The sequence below is a fragment of the Gavialis gangeticus genome, unplaced genomic scaffold (assembly GCF_001723915.1).
Source record: "Gavialis gangeticus isolate Ggan-Ray unplaced genomic scaffold, GavGan_comp1, whole genome shotgun sequence".
Classification (NCBI taxonomy): domain Eukaryota; kingdom Metazoa; phylum Chordata; order Crocodylia; family Gavialidae; genus Gavialis; species Gavialis gangeticus.
Genome location: NW_017729022.1, coordinates 158,888,025 through 158,908,912, shown reverse-complemented (window position 1 = coordinate 158,908,912; position 20,888 = coordinate 158,888,025). Strand labels below are relative to the sequence as shown.

At 40.0% G+C, this 20,888-nt stretch overlaps 1 protein-coding gene across 1 annotated transcript in view; it reads left to right on the top strand.

Moving 5' to 3' along the window:
* Positions 1-16,326, top strand: part of GLTSCR1L (GLTSCR1 like) — a 56,252-nt gene extending 39,926 nt beyond the window's left edge. The window contains exons 7-12 of the mRNA XM_019516389.1: positions 1,361-1,458; positions 3,741-3,802; positions 4,945-5,090; positions 5,219-5,313; positions 7,517-7,619; positions 12,441-16,326. Of these exons, the coding sequence (XP_019371934.1) occupies positions 1,361-1,458; positions 3,741-3,802; positions 4,945-5,090; positions 5,219-5,313; positions 7,517-7,619; positions 12,441-13,225 (1,289 nt within the window). The 3' untranslated portion in view covers positions 13,226-16,326. The remainder of the gene's footprint in view (positions 1-1,360; positions 1,459-3,740; positions 3,803-4,944; positions 5,091-5,218; positions 5,314-7,516; positions 7,620-12,440) is intronic.
* Positions 16,327-20,888: the final 4,562 nt, after the last annotated feature.

Below are 20,888 nucleotides of genomic sequence, written 5' to 3'. Positions count from 1 at the left end.
CTTGAACAGTAAAGAAATTCTTCCTTATGTCCAGCCTGAAACGGTCTTGCAGTAGTTTATAACCGTTGGACCTTGTCATTCCTTGGGGCACTCTGGTGAACAAACATTCCCCCAGATACTGGTGGTCACCCCTGATAAACTTATAAGTGGCCATTAGATCATCCCTGAGCCTGCGCTTTTCCAGTCTGAAGAACCCCATAGCTCTCAGCCTGTCTTTGTAAGGTCTACTTTCCTGACCTCTGATCATGCACGTGGCTCTTCTCTGGACTCTGTCATTTATTTCAATGATAAACAAGATGCATCAGGTAGCGAGCTATCAAAATCTTTCTCCACAATCCAAATACTTGGTATCTGTTGTGTGTCTCACTTCTTCTGGCAGAGGAAGTGAGAAATAGGAAGTCACTTTTCAGCCAAGGTCTTCTGTAAAGTTCAGACTATGACACTGACATTTCTGATCATCTTCCTATGATGAACACCAACCATTTTGCCCTTCTTGGTGTAAAATAATCTCAAAGCTAATTAACTATACAGGATTTTTTTGATAAAGAAAATATAAATATCATTTTAACTCAGGGCAGGTAATGATCATGAAAAGACATTAGGTGGACTCCTGAAATAGCAATATCTTAATTAAAAGAGTAACATTTCTCATGTAAACTGGGCCTTCTTTGTGTAGAGCAGCACATACATCAAATCAATAAATAAGCCAGTATGGGACATATTACTTGACATTTTATTCAGTTTATAATTACTCTATTTCAGTTATTTTTAAAAGAGGACTCTTATGAAATAGACCCCCGTAATCTAGCTGTTGATTTTTTCCCCTGCTTTGCTAATCTTTGCATGCTAAATAAACAAATCTACACAAAGTGTATCCTGTGAAAATTTTAACAGCATTTCTTCTACCGGTGTGGGAAATAATATGGGTGTCAAATAAAATTGCAACCTTTAGATGCTAGACAAGCCCATATTAATCTACAACAAATTTGTTGTACAGTCTTTAGCAATATTTAATAGTGCTGCAGTTTCTTTACCTTGTATTTTGGGGGATTATAGTGAAAAGCTGGTCTATTTCAGTTTTTCTTTTTCCATAAATCTCCTTTGAGGTAATGCTTACGATAATTGATTTTTTTTCTATATGTAAATTGTATACAAGAAGGTTTAAGACTGATTTACTTTATTTTTAACTTTATTTTTAGTGTTCAGTGCTGTATATGTGAGCATCATTTTCCTCAGATACGTGTGTAATGATATGTAATTTTCAGAAATTAAATAATATGTTTAGGCAGAGGACTTCAGATGTTTTGTGATGGTTCAAGAGTCTTAAGTAATAGTGTCTTTTTAATATATACTTTTATAGGGCAGGACTCCGGAGGTAAAATCATACAGCAGTCTTTAGGAACAGCACAACTGCAGCAGGAAAAAGGAATTGGATCATCTATCCAACAAAATATTCAGGTGGGGGGGTACTTTTCTTTTAATTATTTTAAGTGAAGCGTAAGAACTAGGAACAGTGTACAAATACTACCTATAATCTCATTTTTAACCATGATTTTCAGTGTTCCTTGAACACCGCCATCATAATGCCATCATTGATTTTTTTTAAATGATGTTTTGTCAAAAAGTAGAGAGAAGTATCTTCCAAGCCCATAATGATATTCTCTAGAATGTCATTGGGAGTCTCGAGCTGGGTGGGGTGGGGAGGGGCAAAATGGTGGATCTGGCCAGCAGGTGGACTCCGTTTCCTAGCAGCCCCTGCCCACATGGCTGGGTTCGGTTTCCATGGAGACCCTAGCCACAGGCTAGGATTGGCATGGAGACCAGGCCCAGCTATGCTGGCCGGGCAGGGTAAGGCAGGTGGCTGCTTCGGAGTTGCTGGGATCTTGCAGTGGGGACAGGTTGGTTGGGGCCAAGGCAGAGCTGTGATCTGCAGCCTGCATACTTGGGGCAGGGGCATGCAGGCAGCAGATTGGGGCTTTGCTCCAGTTTAGGACTATGCTGTCACCACTGCAAAGAGCCAGGGCAGAGCTGTGATCTGCTGTCTGCACACCTCTGCCCTGAGCATGCAGGCTGCAGATTGTGGCTCTGCCCTGGCCCCGACCAAGCTGCCCCCTCTGCAAGATTCCAGCGGCTCCAGAGCAGCCCTCTGCTTTGCTGCAGGCCCTGTCAGCGTGGCTGGGGCCAGTTTCTATGGCAACCCCAGCCTTGCTGTCACCACCCAGCTACGGCTGAGGTCTCCATGTATGGAGACGGGCCCCAGCCAGGCAGGCAGGGGCTGCCGGGAAATGGAGTCCACTGCCGACTGGATCCATCCCACAGGCTGGACTTTGCCGAGCCCTGCTCTAGAGTTTCAAATGGTACCAGGAACCATCTTCTATTTTCTATATAATAATAAATCAACAAAGTGGAGTAAATATATGTCTGCTAATTTATATACTCTGCTTTTAGAGACTTACTTACTCAGCAGATCTCTCAGAGGGTACCCTGCTTGTTGTCACTCCATGAGATTTTCTTTTTATATGTAATGGAGTTTAATATAATTGGATCCATACTATTATTGTTCGTTGCAGATATGAAAGGTGTCTTTTTTTAGTTTAGTGTATGATGAACTACATGTTTTTCCTCCTGTTTTGTATGGAGTACTGAGCCTTCAAATAATGTGTTCTCCTTTGAATGTTTGCCCATATGTACATTTGACAGTGGGTGTGCATATGCCTTTAAGCCTCAAGTTTGAAGATTTTTTTGCCAACAATACTCGGAGTGTTTATTAATCCTAGTATAAAAGGTGGGGGCCAAACAATGGTCTGGGATGTTCTTCAATGTGTTTATAATAGTAGAAGTACACCTCAGGAGAAACAAAGGCTTGGGATACCCTTATCTTAAAGACCAGCGAGTGAAATGGAAAACCTCTCTGCAGGTTTTTGCTGCTGTTTGATACATACTCAAATTGTTCTGGAATTTTAGTTTCAGAGTAAGCACCCAGAAATTAAACCTCATGCCATACAGAAACTCAAAGTAATTGGCCTCCACAGTGGCTACAGCCTGCCTCCCTCAAGACAGATTCCAAAACTTAACCAACAAGATCTTTCAACTAGTTTCTACTACAGCAGTGGCCATCTTCTTGTTCTGCTGGGCCATATGTTTTGTATCACTATGATGTGCATTGCCAGACTACATTTTCAATACAAAGCTACCTGAAATAAGGTTTAGGATGCCTTGCTGTTGTGTAGACTACTCCTACTGCATTGGTTATTGCTTTCCATTCAGAATGGGATATGCATATGAACCATCTTCTGAAGAAGACTGCAGAATGGGTTCTTTCAGCTGTGTTATCCATATGCATACTCTACAACCTGCCCTCTATCTCTTCCTTCCCAGAGTCTTGTTTACCTAATATTCCATAGGTGAAAGGAAACTGAGGTGCATTAGGCACATTGTGTAGTTTGTGTCTTTTGGTATGAAGCTTGATGAGCAGTAGGGCACTTCTATGCTTTATTTATACTGCTTACCAAAATCTCCAAGCTTGGGTACATGCTCTCACAGAGTGGAATATGCCTATGGACAGTGCATTTTGAAGAACTCAGTTCACTGTAAGGTAAGTAACTTTTATGTTTAGTTGACGTGGCAACAAATATCTGTTTGAACAAATGTTAGACTTAATTGTCAGTAAATACTGAGAAATTATATTACTTATTTTTTCTAAGTAGTGCCAATGTAATTGAGTTATGTTTTGGACCTAGGTGGATGGTCATACAGTTGGACAAAAGAGGCCTGCTACTAAGCAGCTAACAAAAGGAACTTTGTAAGTCATGTTCTTTTTACTTGTTTTCTTTTACTTCTACTTAAGTTTTTTTTTATAGAGACTGTAGTTGGGGCGAGGGCTAGGTCCTCCAGTGGTGAAGTATTAACTGATGGACCCACTCTCTGTTCCCACCATCCCTGGGTTTGCCCACCACACCTTGGTCTCAAGTGATAGAATGGGTTGAATGGGAACATACCTGATCTTCAAGTTAGTCCGTCACATGGGTTAAGAAGGGTCCTGCCAGATGTCTTTGTGGGGCTCCTCCTACCCTACACCCGGCCCCCATCCCTCCAGATGAGATGTTCAGTAGCAGATGTGGACAGCTTTTCTTTCAAGCCTCATACTGTAGTCTCTCTGATTTTCCTTTCCCCCTTGCCTCTGGTGTTGCCCCTTTAAGGAACGCTGGATCCCATTCCAAAGTGGTGCCTTTTTAAGGGTCACAATCCCAAACGATAAACAAAACCTGGGCTTGCCTTGCCTTGCCTATTGAGTGAGTCAGTCCAACCAGTATAGTAGCCTTCCTGGAAGCCTGAGGGATCCTGCTGCTGCAGGCACTTCTTCCTCCTCCTTCTTTCTGAGCCTCATTCCTTGGCTTTGGCTACTCCCCTCCTGGTTCCCTGGGTGCTGCTCAGCTGCCTAGCTGGGGCCAGCCCAGCTACTCATGTCTCTCAGGCCAAGCAGCTAGTTGCCTGCCATCCACCATGTCTGCCGTCTGTGAGGGAGAGGGTTTCTGGTGTAGCTTCACTCCTTTAGAGCTTCCCTGGTGCTTCTCTCCCATGTGCTATCTCCAGCAGTTTCAAATGTGATAGGTGCAGCCCCGCTAACCAAGCTGATACCTCCGCCTGGTCCCCCCATGACTGTCTCATGGCTGTTGTGTGCCACATTCCCCCTGCTATTCCCTATTCCTTGCCTGGCCCAGCTGTCTTCCTGATTTGCAACCTAGTAGGCAGGATGGGATTGACTTTTCTGGATGCTTTGTTGTCTGGTGGGTGTCCTGTGCCTGAGCCCTGGCTACACTGACATTTCCCCTTACCTTTATCTCATTCCCTTTGTCAGCATGTAAACTGCAATAAAATATGATTGTAGTATATTAGAATAAATGTTAATTGTTAGAATAAGTGTTGATGTTACTCTTTTTTTAGTATTCTACAACAGTTACAGAAAGATCAGGCACATTCCGTCACACCAGATAAAAGTCAGTTCAGTTCATTAAATGATGCGATCCAGAGACTCCTCTCATATCATGTATACCAAGGATCACTGCCAACTGAGGAAGATTTAAGAAAAGGTAATTTTATTTCTTAAGTCAGTGTGATAAAGCTGTAGTGAGGATTTGTAAGAAAATGCATTGTGTAAGAAAGAAAAACATTTGTGAACGTGAGTCACTATCTAAACATATTCTATGTATCTTTTTAGTGGACAGTGAATTTGAATCTGTAGCTACACAGCTTCTGAAAAGGACCCAGGCTATGCTAAATAAGTATAGATGTTTGCTCCTAGAAGATGCAATGGTAAGATATGTAACCAAGATAACTTTTATTTTTATGGAATGTATTTCACAGTTGACTCATCAAAACATCCTTAATGTGACAGTCTCTTTCTGGGCCACGCTTTTAGATTGGTTTCTGAAATGGAATGATACTTGATTTTATTTTGCTGTTAATTCAGGCCCAAATTGTGTTTTGGTGATCCATCTGTAAAGGGTACCCTTTATTAGCAAAAGGGGATAATTCCTTCTGTTTTCCTCACCCTTCACTCTGCCTTAAAGTTCCAGTTATAGGTCCAGGTATAGGTTGCTTGGATTCCTGTGGTTGATGCTAAAGCTGGAACTGAGGAAGTGCCATCTCCGCATTACTATCCGCTACTTTTTAAGTAGCTGCTCAAGTCTGTACAGAGAAAAATAGAGCCTAGAACTGTATTACTTTGCTCTGGTTCCTTCCTTAGTCTGTGATGACCGTTAAGTAGTTCCAGGGAATAAAGCCCAAATGTCGACAAAGGAGTACCTAGTAACTGAATAAAACGTAGGCACTGATGTTGCAAAAGCATTTAAGCATTTGCCAAATCTTCTTAAGTAGAAAGTCTATTGGACTGCTCTGAGAAGTATATTTTAATGTGTGTTAATTTAAAAACTAGTCAACAAAACTTTGTTAATCTGTAGAAATCCAAAAGAAAAACAAACTGAAGCTGTCTTCACTAGGGAAAGAAATACATTGCAGAGATAACCATTCTTCCTTGTACCTTGTATTCACCTTGATTTTATATCAAAGCAGCTTCAGTTTGTGCTCTCAGTTTAAAGAATACCCCACTGTTTTTAGCATAACCGTAATTTTAAACTGTGTTAGGTAAATTAATCTCAGCCAGCCAGTGTCCTTGCTGCCACTGAGGCCCAGTCTTGCAGCCCACCCAGGGGGGTGAGTGGAAAGGTACCAGGTAGCAGGATGGCACAAAGGGCAGCAGCCAACCCCTTGTCCCTCCTCCCCTAGCCAGGGCCTCTCTGCCAGTCGGTGCCAAGGGGTGGGGCCACAAGAGCACATCCAAGAAATATCCACGGATTTTGCTTTTTATGCTGTGACTAACCCGTGAAAATTGTTTATTTTTTCTGCAATTTAAGTAGACCTCTACATATAGAGTTAGTACATCAGAAGACAGTAAAGGAAATTATATTGTTCTGAAAAATATTCACATATGAACTAAATACAAATATGGAGTTTCAGCTTAAGGTTTACTTTTTGTCCTACAGAAAGTTTAGAAACACATGAAAACAAGCTTACAGATAAAGTGCCTTTACAGTAATTGGTGCGGTGCTATAAAAAGTAAAATTGCTGTAATTTATCTAAAGGATAATTTAGTAATGCACTTCAGAAGAATCAGGGTTACCTGTTTAGCTGTTTCAGGTTTGTAATCTTGTATATGAGTTTGATTGTAGTTTTTTATCTTGAAGTTTTATAGGCACAAATACTTGTGGGTACAATTGACATAATTTAGGATCTGTCTTTCTTATTAGACATTTAGCTAACATCAGATATCTGTTAATCATAGTTGCAAAAACAGGGAATTTGGATATTAAAGTCTGTCCCTTCAGCTTTTGAGCCCTGTTGTTAGTAGTTTTTTGTAACATTGAGAGGAAGCAATATTTGAAACAATGTGCCTTGGTTTGATATATAAGTGTGTGAGGTGTGAGTACTGAAGGAGCCAATGAGTTCATTCTGCAGTGTTTTATGGTAATTATATTTGCATGAATATACTAGCCAGCAGTGGCTGTAACTGAACTGTTTGCTCCAGGGAGTTCAGGGGAAGAAAGCAGGAAATAGTAGACGTGCTGTTAAATGCTACAGCATGATCTCTTGATGAGTTTTGTTTTTCTAACAAAGTTATTTTGAGCCATTCATTGTTCAGTGTTTAAAAATGCAATTAATCTTGAGAGAGAGAGAGATTTGATAGTTGGAATATTGATTCATTATTCCAACAAAGCTTTTATGAATAAAATACATTGATTTATAAGGCATTAGTACCTGGTGTTCACAGTTAAGATAGTGTGAGGCACTGTGAAATAATAAAAAGCCTCTGCCTCAGAAGGTTGGTACTAGTGCTACGCAAAACAGAAAACAAAAATTAAATTCTTACTTAAAACTGCTCCTTCCATTCTCCAAAGCCATAGCTGCAATTTTTTTATAAAAATATGTGAAGTCACTTTGAAGAAATCTTGCTTTTCAGCGGATAAATCCTTCTGCAGAAATGGTTATGATAGACAGGATATTTAACCAAGAAGAAAGGGCATCTTTGTCCCGGGATAAGCGTCTTGCACTAGTGGATCCTGGTAAGTACTGCTTAACTTCAACATCCTAAATTAGAAAACTGTATATGTAACCTGTAATATTAAAAAAAATGTGTCCTATTTGGGTTACTTAATTTTATAAGTCATCACCAGCAAATTTAGGAATGCAAATTGACATGTTTTTCATCAAAAGACACTCTACATTTTAACATAATTTTGGGGAAATACTGTATGTTTATGCATATAACATACCGCAAGTATAATACTCATCTTGTTTTTGAAGAAAGACTGTAGAAGAAAAGATTTTTCTAGACTTATGGCTGTATAGAGCCTAATCTTCAGCTGAATTATCCTCTCTTTCCTGTTTAAATAAAGCTGAACTAAGAGGAGAGAGACTGGGAACAGATAGTGGACAGCAAGATTACCCCAAGGAAGGTCAGCTTGATAAGTAGAACATCAAGGCTATTGAAAAGGGCAGACAATGGTTAATACCTCTGAAGTGAAGGTGTGAGCCAAGTCAATTGACATGCTCAACTACCTGAATCGCATTGCAACAGCAGCTGCACTGTGGAGTCAGAATCAAAGCAAGCTGCTTCTGTTCTGATCAGAAAATCAGCTTCCCTGTTTAATAGATGCACCCCAATTTTAGGGGCCTAATTTTATGGAAAAGTTGCAAGTTGTATGTGAGAAAATACAGTATATGTTCTAGGCACACTGAAAAATGAAAGCCTGCTATAATCACATTGCTTAGCTTCAGTCCTCACATGCATAGGCCTTGCTTTTGAGCCTGCAGAGAGGCAGAAACAATATTTTAAGTGAAGTATGAATTTCCTCTTTCATGTTTCTGAATGTTGTTTTCACAGCCCAGTGATGACTTAAATGTAGCATTGTTAACCAGTTTGTTGCTGACTGCCATAATTAGAAACAGTCAACTTTTGTAACGTAGTTCAAAGCTTCTGTTGCATCCCAATGTTTTTGTCTAAATGGACATTCAGGGCATGTAAGATGGAGAATTTAAGATTCAGATGTTCAAATATTCTATGAGAGTATTCCGCCAGATGCTGTATTCACATAGCTACAGTGTTTGTGAATTTCTTTACAAATGATGGTGCAATTAATGCTTTAGTGCCTTATCTTGTAGTCCTTATTTAATGGAGTAAGAGATAGTGGATGTCAATCCTCATATTTCTGTCAGGTTAAAAGGTACATGACCATCTTCCCCACCCACAGGCACACGTGTGCTCTGAGTGCAGTCATCTGTGGATACGTAATAAAAGTTGGTCAACCAGTAAAGGTAATTTATATAGTTCTTGAATGACTCCCTTTAATGCTATATAACAGGGTAACACATAAATACAGGAAAAGGGAGGGAGAATAGAAGATAAAACAGAAACCTTTCAGCTAAAACTAACAAAAGGAAGTTCTTTTTCACACAGCGTGTAATTAAAATGTGGAACTCGTTACTATTACATGTTGTGGAAGCTGACAGTTTGGCCAGATTCAAAAAGGGATTGGACAGATTCTGGAGAAAAGCCGCATAGTAGTTATTGAGCATGGGAGTATGGATACAGCCTCTGAAACAGAACTTCCTAGACTTCAAATGCTGGAAGCTGAAAAGGAGAGAGGAACAGTGGAAAAAACCCTGGTCATACCCAGTTCACTCTCCCTTTCAGCATCCACTCTCTGCCACTGTGTGACACAGGATGCTGGGCAAAAATGGACCTATGGTCTGGCCCTGTAAATGGCATTTCTTATGTTCTTCTGAAATTGGTCTAATTTTGAGGAAAAATCTCTCAGATTTTAGAAATATGGCTGCTCAATTTCCCTTCTTTTCAGTGTGAAGTTTGGTTCTTTTTTTACTATGAAGTGCATGGCTACTGTGAAGGGAGACCTTTTCTGTGTATAAAAAAGGCTTGGAAGTACTTGAAAGACTTTTTTTACTTTTAGTTAGAAATATAAGGAACACAAAGTCAGGGGATTTGTAAGACTAGAAGCCTGAAGTAGATCAGTTGAATGCCCTTCAGTTGCGCAGTTAGTTGCACAGGTTTAGTTCTCCTATTATTTTTGGCATCTCTCAGTAACATCCCTTCACATGAGCTTTTGTCTCTTGTGGGTTTCCTAGTTTTCCTTTCAATGATTGCCCACATGCACATTTTCACTGTAGGTGCACCCTGCCATCTCCCTGACAGCTTGCTCTGTTGACCTTGGTATTGGATTCATTTTGTCCTCCCTGTGGAACCATACTTTTGACCCTTATGCTAAAGCTTCTTACAAGATGTTCCTTCAGCAGGAGGACTTCTGCCTGTTAGCCTTGGGGGCAGTTGAAAATGTCTCAGGAAAAGGGGTTCTACAGTAGTACCTCCTTGGCTCTAAAGAGGAAGGGAGTACTGTGTCCCATCTTGAATCCAAGAAGGCCCAGTGCTCTCATTGGCAGGCTCAAGTTCAAGATGGTCACCATGATGGCAGTTATATAGCACACAGTGTAGTACCTGCTGCTACTGCACCATCTTTTAGTACTTCCAAAAGGAAGTACTAAATGATGGTGCTGTAACAGTGGTGCCATAGCGGCACATGTAGATGAGCCCAAAGTCAGCAAAGTCCCAGCCCAAACAAGAACTTTTCCTGTTCGTTAAGGGTTCTCCTACAGTGACAGTAAAGAACTCCCTCTTGATTCTGAGCCATGTGGCTGTCTGTTCTTCTGTAACACTAGTGTATGCAGTCCTGTTAGTTCCCTGGAAAGTATACTCTAGTTGTGAGTGTGACATCCCTCATGTAGTTCAGTCCTCCCTTACTTGGTGGAAAGACCTGTTCAGTGTGTGCAAAGGAATGACCTTTTTCCTCTTTTTTGTCCATATGCGGTCAGTCTGATGGGTTCCTCTGTAGTATGTCAGGGAGCTTTGATGACCTCCAGGTGCAGAGTCCCTGGATAATGAATAAAATAAGACTCCATATCAAAGCAGGGGAACTCATATGGTAAGGAGAGATTCCCAAACCTTCCTGTACTACATTCAGGTGTATTATGTACAAATCATGACAGACAGCATCCACAGCACACCTCCATGATCTTTAGAAAACAAAGGCAGAATATTTCAGTAGATTAATCTTCCTATGCCATGAGTGGGAGATCAGACTCTGGTCCATTTTTGCAGATGGGGGTTACTTGTAACAAGTGTGAGTCTTTTTGCTTCAGGTGAAGCCTCTAGTCAGGCACTCTGCACTCTTCCTTATGCCATGGTTGAAAACCTTCCGGTTAGACTTTTTGCCCCAAGCTATCCTGTTGGGTCTTCTCGTCATGAGAAAGGACTCAGCCCAGATGATAATGCTAACTACTGCCTGGCTGAGATTGTTTGGATCCCAGGACCTTCTGCCAAGGTCCAGAATTTTTCCCTTGGTTTTGCACTTCATTATGCTGGAATAGCAGATAATAAAGGTCAGAGTAGTGCTGAAAAAGGGATATGCTGAGATCACCCTAGGCATTCAAATAAACTGGACTATGTTTTGTTCATGGGAAGTGGCTGGCTTTCTCTGGGAGTGCAGTGTTCTTACCACTTAGTGTTTCTACTCATTCATTTGATCAAAACTGCGAATTTGATCTGCAGCACACTTAACTTCAAATTTTTGTGTAGTTTCATTAAAGCAGTGTGCTTATATGCTGACATTTACAGAAGAAGCCACTTCACTGTCAGCATACAAATGGTTTCTCTGCTTAATTGAACTGTTGGGTTTGCCACAACAGTATTTTGTAAAAGCCAGTTGAGGGCTTTAGCCTCATAATTGGTTTCACTTTCTCTGTAACGTTTACTGGACATTTTCAAATGAGGAGGAGAGCAATTATGAGCAAAGTTTTCTGGTGTCTGGATACTATTGTGGGGTTGTAATAGGGTTATCATATTTTTAGTTCCAAAAAAGAGGACAACTGTCATGGGCGGGGTATGAGGGGGGGAAGGGGTGAGGAGTGGGCAGTGATATGACATTGCCCTGCCCCTGCCCATTCTGTTGTCCCTCACTCCTAAGCCGCAGCCCCTCCCCCCCAGCCCTGCTGCTGTGCCTCACTCCAGACCCACAGACCCCAGCCCGGCCCCCGTGGGCCATGCTGTTCCCTTACTTGTGACCTGCAGTCCTCTGCCCCTTCCCATCCCTGTTGGTGCCCCTCAGTCCTGACCTGCAGCCCCCTGCTCCCACCAACCCTGCCAGTGCTCCTCACTGTTAACCCACAGCCCCCTGCTATCCCCAGCCCTACCAGAGGGGTCCCAGCTGCCCCTGTCCTGACCAGGCCAGAGCATGTGGGGGAGTGAGTCCAGCCCTGGCGCAGGAGGGGAGGCTTGTGACACCCTCTACACTAGGCTAGGGTTGCCGCTCTGCGCCAGGAGGCCTGGCCATGGCCCACCTCCCTTACCCCTTCAGCATCTCCTGGCCTTTTCACCCCTACAAGCATGGGCACTGGCCCCTGTGCTGCCTGCCTGACCACGGCCCTCAAAAGGCCCCCCCTGCCCCTTTCCCTCTCTGGAAGGGGCAGGTAACACCCCCCAGCCCCCCAACCCAGACTTACCTGCCTACAGTTCCCGGGGCGAGTGCAGACACACTTACCTGCCTGCAGCTCCCTGCCTACCGTTGCCCCTCCCCCTGCTCCCACCAGCAGAGCAAAGCAAAAACCCGGACATTTGCTCAGATTTGAAAAGCCCACCCAGATGGAGATAGGAGGACTCAAAAAGAGGGCATGTCTGGGGAAAACCTGGGTGTGTGGCAACCTTAGTAATACCTAGGGAAATGTCAAAGTGCTTGTTCTGTTTAGTACAATATGTAGATATTATTGTCTTTGGCATGCAATAACTCCAAACTAAAATGTTTGTTTTTAATTTTCAGATGGTTATCAAGCTGATTTTTGTTGCTCTGCCAAGCAGTTAGATAAAACAGCTGATGAAGCACAGTCCAGTAAAAGTGATCATCATCAGTCTAGCAAAACACTGACTTCTCAGTGTCAGACTACCAAAATGCATGCAAAAGATCGACCAAAATCCAGCACAGCAGAATCTGCAAATCATGACAAACTTCATTTAGTGCCTAACAACATTGTGACACCACAAGGAGGAAACAATTCTACTAAAAAAGCAGAAAGCCTCACTAAAGCTTTAAAGTTTGAGAAGGCTAGCTGTTCTCCTGAAAGCCAATTCATGGCTATTTCTGAAGAAAAGGTAGTTGGTAAAGACCTTGCCAAGTCCAGTGAGAATTCATCAAGTTCTGAAGACTTGTCAAAAACATTGTCAAGAGCCAATCATGGTACTCATAATAAAACATCAAGGAATACGGTTGAATCGCATTCAAAGGTAACATGTAATAATTCCCTGCAGGAAAAAACTCCAAGGAGCTCTCCAAAGAATGAGGTTTTACATCCTGACAGCATGAAAGGCTCTGGTGAATCCCAACAGGATTTAAATACATTTAAAAACATTTTGGAACTGAAAAAAACTGGGAGACAGTCACAGAGTGAGGCTACTGGTGGTGGCTCTGTAGAATTAGAATTTCCAAATTTTTCACCTATTGCTTCACAGGAAAACTGCCTGGAAAAATTTATTCCAGACCACAGTGAAGGTGTTGTAGAAACTGACTCTATTTTAGAAGCAGCTGTAAATAGTATCTTAGAGTGTTAATAGTTAGAGTACCATGGACAAGTTATGTTTCTCTTAGTAGGAGCAAATGTGAATGACGCCACAAGTACAGCCTGACATATGTCAAAGGTTAACCTTTCTAAACTAGATTTGTTCTGTGTTTGAGAGCAATACTCATTGTGGTTACAGTGAGATATCCAGTAAAGTTAATCCTTATTAGAATGCAGTCTGTTAGGGCCTACACATTTCAAGTGTTATAATGATAGTGCTTATGGTAATTGTTTAACACTGCAATTTAATGAGATTGCAATTCATTTGGCCCTGGATAATAAGGTAATATACTGACAATCACAGTCATATGATAGGACATGTTTATTCAAGATTTTTTTTAAATTGAGGGAAACAAAAATCTCCCAGTCCTCCTTTACCCAAAATCATCAGATTTGAGTTTTTCAGGAAAACCTTATGATTAAAAACCCACTGTACCTCTCTTCAGAAATGATTGTCTTTTTGATTTATTACTGAAACTATCTGTTTTAAGATTTAAATTTGAAAGATGTTGTCTGTATGTTTACAGGGCTTCATACTTAAAGTGCTTTTCTGTTGTTTCTCACTGAGCAGAAACCACTACATCACAATTTATCTGTAGTGGGTAAAATTAGTCTATGGAAGAATACTGTATGTATCTCAGTCAAATGGCACAATGTGAACTATTAAATGCTAAACTAAGGAAGGAAAAATGGAAGCCAATAAATGTCAAAGTGTAAAGAAGGAGGCCATGACAGAGCCACAGATTTATTTGTTGGATATTTATAGATAACATATATATGTTAACTCTTGAGGAAAAGATTTTGAATTTTGTAATTGGACATAGTCAACTTAAGTCTTTCTGAAGTGGTATAAATGTTTTTGTTTTTTCAGACCAAGTGTCAAAAGCACTTTTATTTGGAATCTGTGTTACAATATTAAGTAGTTTATACTTTAAGAGGACATTAGCCTTAATCTGAGAAATGTAAAGGCCAGTGTTATTTTTGCTTGTTTCTGCTTCTTGCTGTCAGAGAATGTTAGTCATCTACAGCAGCAGTCATAATTACCAAAATATGTACAGACCAAAGTCCATCAGTTATCCCATTGTTAAAACATATCTAAAAGTGTATAATTATTCATTCATATTTTAGAGCCAAAGGAAACCCCTGCATGGTTTTTGTATTTGGCTTATGTTCATGTTGATGAGAATAGAATTTTATTATTTATTTATTAATCTGTGATGTTCTCTTTTTTCTGCCCATGCTGCTTTTTTACTAGCTTACTTTGATCATCACTGCTTTTGGGCACACAAGTGTTCTGACATTATTAAGGTGAATCTAGTATGTCTGTCTGCCCAGGATAGATCTTGTGGGTTCTAAGGCATACTCTTTATCTATTTCTGTGTCCCTGTTCCTGACAAAAAAATAAACAGATGTTCCAAAACTTTCTGATTACCATTATTGTCACCTAAAGACTCATTATGATAAACTGTGGTTGTCAGTTAGATTGCCAGAGCTGCCAGGAAAGAAAAAAAAATAGACAGATTTTTGCCCTCTGTAGATTTGTAGTAGTGCAAAGAGGGTAGAATCTGACCCTTTTGCCAGCTGAAAATTACAGTGCAGCACATTGTATTGAGCTGCAGTCTACTTGTGATCACTAAAGAAAACCAAATCCAGTAGTGCAACCTGAGAAAGATGATGTTATTTAACATATAATTTAAGGTTTCATTCCTCTTCAACCTGAATGGAATTATAAATATTTTTGTACATTATGAATTGCGGTTTTTTAAATTTGTGCCAATTTTTAAGCATAAGTTTGTCAGAATCCAACATTCCCAAATGTCATGTAAAATATTTAAAAATAATAATAGGGTATTGCCAGTTTTAAATTTCTAGTTGGGCATCATTACAATAGTTATCTCTTTTCCTGTTGGTGATACTGACTCTATAGTTTTTGCCTGTTGCCTGTGAGATTTGGTACAGATGTCTGTGTCCTGATGGCTGTATATCTTTTAGCTCTTTCCATTTTCTTTAAAAACTCTTTAATGGTTAAAGAGCCATTATGAACTGTCAAGGAAGGAAAACCCTTAGTTACATCAACTACATAATTAGTTTTTATGTTGTAAAAATATGGATGCCTCTTAATAGATCCTGTTCCTCTTTGTCCCCCCATAAACAGGGTATAAGAGTTCCAGACCCTGTACAGCATATACAAAACTCAAGTATCAGATTTTGTATACTTCATGTTGTTTTATTTTTTGGGAGCAGCAATTCATTGAGAAATATAACTGAAGACTGAGAAATGTTCTTTATCATTGTTTATTAGGTCGGACATATGTGTGTGTCCAGATTTCTTCTGTCAGGAACCCATTGAACAAAATTCAGTAAACCTAGCCTTGGATTGCTAACATTACGTTGTTCATTAATCTGAATCCAGTTTTAGGAATATTGGTACTCAGTGAAGCAGAATAATTTTATTTATTGTTGTTTAAAAAGTGTGAATTTGTTATTAAGCATATGGACCCAGATCCAGTGAAGTACTTAGATATATCCCTAATTTTAAGCATGTATTTAAATATTTTGCTGGGTCAGCATCATGATTTCCACTGTTCTTTAATACTGCCTAAGATTAAAACAAATTTTAAACTGGCAATTACGAAAAATATTTTAACTTTTAAGAGTTTAGCATAATTTATCTGTTAGATTAGGGAGGCCTTACAGACTGACTTCACTTAAAAAGGATGTGTCACTTATTGTCAGTGTGGTATGGACTTTATTTGCTTAAATACCTTCATTTGTATAGTATGTCTCACTTGAAATTGCTTTGTATACATTTTGTAAAAATATTTATAAAATGTTTTGTAAAAAAAAGTATAACAAATTGCAGTTTATTTTGTTATGTTGGATAAATACTGTTAAAAGACACAAGTCAGTAAATATATTGTTAATTCATGGATAGGAAATGTTTAGTTGGAAATTACAAATTGAAACAACCATTGCAATACAGCCAAAGATTTGGGAAAAATGTCTATCTGTGATTGTCTTGATTTAACTAAGAGGAATATTTTCTTTCCAATGAGGGTTGTTTTCAGTATCAAATAATATGGCTGCAAAATATTCCTCTGTGCCATACATTTGATAATGCAACTGTATTATGAAATAATATATTTGAAAGACCAGCTTTTTCATGTAATTTCTGATATAAGAAGAAGATATACTGAAAATATACTAATAAGTCTTTGCTCATGTGGTAGCATAAGTACATCAGTCATTTTAATTTTTTTCTCAAAATGACCTGGTTGACTACAGATTATGTAATCACAGAAATCCTTTCTTAAAGTGATTGGGTAGCTGAAAGAGGAAACAATATGGCACTAAGGACCAAATTATACTGACCCTGCTGAGATGTCCAAGACAGGGAAAAGGGTACAGGGAACCCTGTAATACACAGTACTTCTCAGGTTGGAAGCATGATGTCCCTGATATACTTGATGGGTGTATCTACATGAGACACTTTACTGCACAGTAGAACTAATTACTGCATAGTAACTGGCTCTAATTATGAGTAGGTTTGCTACCTGCTAATGCAAGTAACAAATTTACTTGAGATTACTTAATGTGCAGTAGCCCATGTATAGCAAATGTACTCCCGGTCAATTGGGTAGCAGGGGGGTAGGAGATTGCTCCCTGCCCAGAGAGAGATTACACTGAGCTCAGTCAGGGACAATGTCCCACTGCCCTGGCAGCAGGGAGCTCCCAGGATTTGATCTGGGATTGCAGGGCCAGGGCTGAGAGATCTTTATCTCCCAGCCCAAGTCCTGTGGTTGCAGGGCATAGGGCTGGGAGATCCTTCTCTCCCAGTGTAATAAATAAGTGATGGCATGGCAGCTCCTCCTCTCTGCCTCAACATGACTGAAATATGTCAAGGAATACTGACTCTGTTACTTAGATGTGGCAAGAGGCACTTCCCATCACTGTCTCTATAGCTTACAGAAGGTATTATGATTTTCAGTGACATAATACAGTTTTTTGCCTCTGTTGGGGTGGCATACTAGCATACTTCTTCACTTCAGCTCAGTTATGTGGAAGGTATAAATAATCCATGAACATCAGAACCAAAAAAGGATTTAAGCATTTAAAACAATTTAGATATATGTTATGTTTCCATGTCCAAAATTACTATACAAAAAGAGGTGGGAAGTGGGGGAGTGAGCAGGGGTTGGAGTGTTGTAGCTATGAAGGTCCAGGAAATGTATGAGGGCCAAAGGGTTTTTTTGGTGATGTCTTTCGTTAGACCAACTGCGTAGTTGGGAGACTTGTTAGGTGAGCTTTTAGGCACAAAGTATCCTTCTTCAGCTGTGTCTGCGTCTCTCCCGGATTTGAAGGGTGCTATGTGCTCAAAACATTTCCTCCCATCTTTTTTTAGTCCAATAAAAGATGATATCAGAAAGACCCCACTGAGTGGTCACCTAAACTTTTAGGTGCCTTACGTGACTTTAGGCCCTGGCAGTGAGTGCAGATCTGCTTCTGTGCATGTCCAGAAATTCTTTGGTGTGAGCAGCTAGTCTGTCTTGCTAGTCTAACTCCGCCTAAGCCCCAGTGGGATTCAGAAACTTGGCAGAATGGTGCTGAATTTCCCTGAGATGCCTGACTGCGTGTATTGGCAGGATCCAGATCCCAAACAAAAAGTAGCTGTGGCCATTTTCTTTTTAAAACAGGGCTAGAGAATGAGAAGGAAGAAATGACAGTGTGCAAAACTACTGGTTAAGAGTGCTTGTCCAGGAAATAGAAGGCTTGTGCTCTATACCATCGTCAGCCTGAGGAAACTCAAACCCTCATCTCCCAGGTCAGTGCCATTACCACCAGGTCAGAGTGGGAGCACTAGCCAGACCTGGGCTACTGTGCAGAAAGAAAAGGAAGATGCTTGGGGCTAGATCAGTGATTCTTAGCCTTTTCAGATTCAAGGAACTCCTCCAAAAATGCAAGCTCTTAGTTTTCACTCATTTTTAACTAGACAAAACAATACAGCAATTCTTCTGTTGCAAAGAATTCCAAGACCACAGCAGATCAGAACAATTGTAACACTATAGAGTCTTCTTTGAGATCTGTGGTTTAGTTTTGCGAATTGTATTTGCACACCTAAAAGTGCTAATGTTGGGTGGCACCCCATGGCATCCTTGAAAGGATCTCAAGACACCCCAGGGTCCCATGGCACCCTGGCTGAGAATCACTGGGGTGGAAAGAGGCGTAAGAGACAGCATGACTAGCCCCTCACTGTCATGAGGGAAGTCCAAAATTCTGGTCCCTGCTGGTCAGTTTTTTAGGAGGGTGTAACAGGTGGGGTCTAATCTAGTGAAATAGTAAGTGCTTCTATCTCAGAACAGGCTCTACTGTATTAAAATACATCCGGAAAGGAAACTGGAGGGTAGAATACTTCATGATACATATTCTATTACTTTCATTTATATCAGTAAGGCAAAAAAGAAGGCTTTGTTCTAAATGCTTTTCATCTTCACTCATTCATTACTGAAATGAAGGTGGAGTTACGTCTCAGTTATATTTTTTAAATCTCTTTATAGAATGGCATATCTAAAACTCTTGACAAATGGTCATATTTAATGGTTGGCTGTAGATGTAGCAAAGCAATCTTCCCAGACTTCAAATATGTTTAACATGTAGGCTATTCCACAGCTGTCTTCACTTTAAAGTATCCTGTCATTATAATCAGGGAGAAATTCCACTGCACTTCATCTATCATCTGTGTGGTAGTATTTAGCCTACAGATATGAGGTTTGGATGTACATTTTCTGAAAATATCTGTTTGGAATGAGTTATTTGAGAAAGAGAGCTACCTTTTCACAATTTCTGCACTCATATTTGATTGCCAGAATAAATCTGATGCATCGGAGATATGCAAGTGATTTTCAGATCTTATTCATAAAAGCTGCCTTTCATCTTTAGGAAATGTTCTTTCTTGCATATGTATAAAACAAAAATTCAGATTCCAAATTTTAAATAGTTTTGAGCTTTGAATTTTATTGGTTAATCTCCAGTATATTGATCTATTCACTCTCACATTTTAGGTTTTTTGGTCTATAAATTTTTGTTCTAAACAACCAAGTCCTTATGCAATAAATCCATACACTAGAAATTACAGAAAAATTGTGCTGGATAAGTGATCTTAAGGATTGGCTCTGAGCCATGCAAACTCGTTTCTTTTAAAACATAATCTGCTTTTGCTGACCTGAAGAGAAGGGCTAAAGGTTTGGGAATGGAACCTAGTTCTTTCGCTAACCTGTCGAATTCATTAGTAGCTGGGTTGATCCAGTAGCTAAACTAACGATAAAAGTGCTCCATAATATGCTAAGCATATGCCTATTCTCTTATACATCTTTTGGAGCTATAATTTTCACAATATTTCTATATCATATAGTCCTTTACATTTTTAAGCACATTAAATCTCTCCATTTGGTGGTGGTGGGGAAATCTTTGCTTATTAGGCTCATCAGCTGCTCCTGACCCTCATACCCTGATTTAATTTAGGTCAGTAGATCATCAGTTTTTGGAATTGTAATTTTATAGTATTCCTTCTACCTTCCATTCTGTAACTTAAATCTTCATGTCGCTACAAGAAAAGAGCATGCAATTTAGTACACTGGTATATGTGGTCAATGAACCATGACTATGGTGGTTGAAGAGCTGTCTCTTTAAATTAAGCTTCAAATTTGCTATCAGTGAAAATGTGGGCATATCATAAACCATTCATTTGTGGGGAGTTTGATTAGTGGTCAATCAGTATGCCTGGGATTTATGTCAAGCATTATAATGGGGTAATACTGTATGACTAAGCAAATCACATGGTCAGATTTTTAAAAAGAGCTCTGCAACCCCTTTTGAAAATCAAGCTATTAAAGTCTAGGTGGGAGAAGAGCTATTCTGAAAACAGCATGTGTGGCAGTGATTTTCAATAAGGGTACTAGGGTCCTTGAGATCCTTTCAGAGCTGCCACAGGATGCATCAAATGAAAACTAAACTGGCATTTTCAGAGAGGTGCCCTGATTCTGTAAAGGGAACCCTTGAGTCTAAAAAAGATTGAGAACAACTGATTTAGGGTCTAATCCACTGAAATCAGTGGAAAGTCTTATTTCAGTAAGGAGTTTTTTTAATGCTATTTTATTCCTTAAAGGATTATGTGTGGGATTTTAGTTTATTGATATTTAAAAATACCTTTAATGCCATTGGATGGGAAGTGCTACAGGAGAACTCTTAGACACAACAATGATGAGCACCAGCTGAATGTCTATGTGGCTGGTACTATTAATTGTATCATTGGATTAACATTATCATTTGGGCTGCTGAAGAAAGGGTTTTTCTTATTTGGTATGTGGAAGTTGTTGATTGTGGCTGCATACCAGACATTTCGGGAATTTAGGGGGAGGTTAGATCGCGTTAAACATTGCCACCCAATGTAACTTAGTCACCCAGGTGTGGACCTTGTACTAGTTAGGTGGATTTATGTGTGAATTGTACAGAAGTTCAGGATACTTAGATTGGTCTATAAATGGCTGACCCGATATAAATTAGGTGCATCTCCAAAGTAGTCTAATTTAGCTTGGGTCCAGTGAGACCAAACTAGTTGAACTTCTGTACAGTTCCCAGTGTAGCCCCAGGGCTGGGAA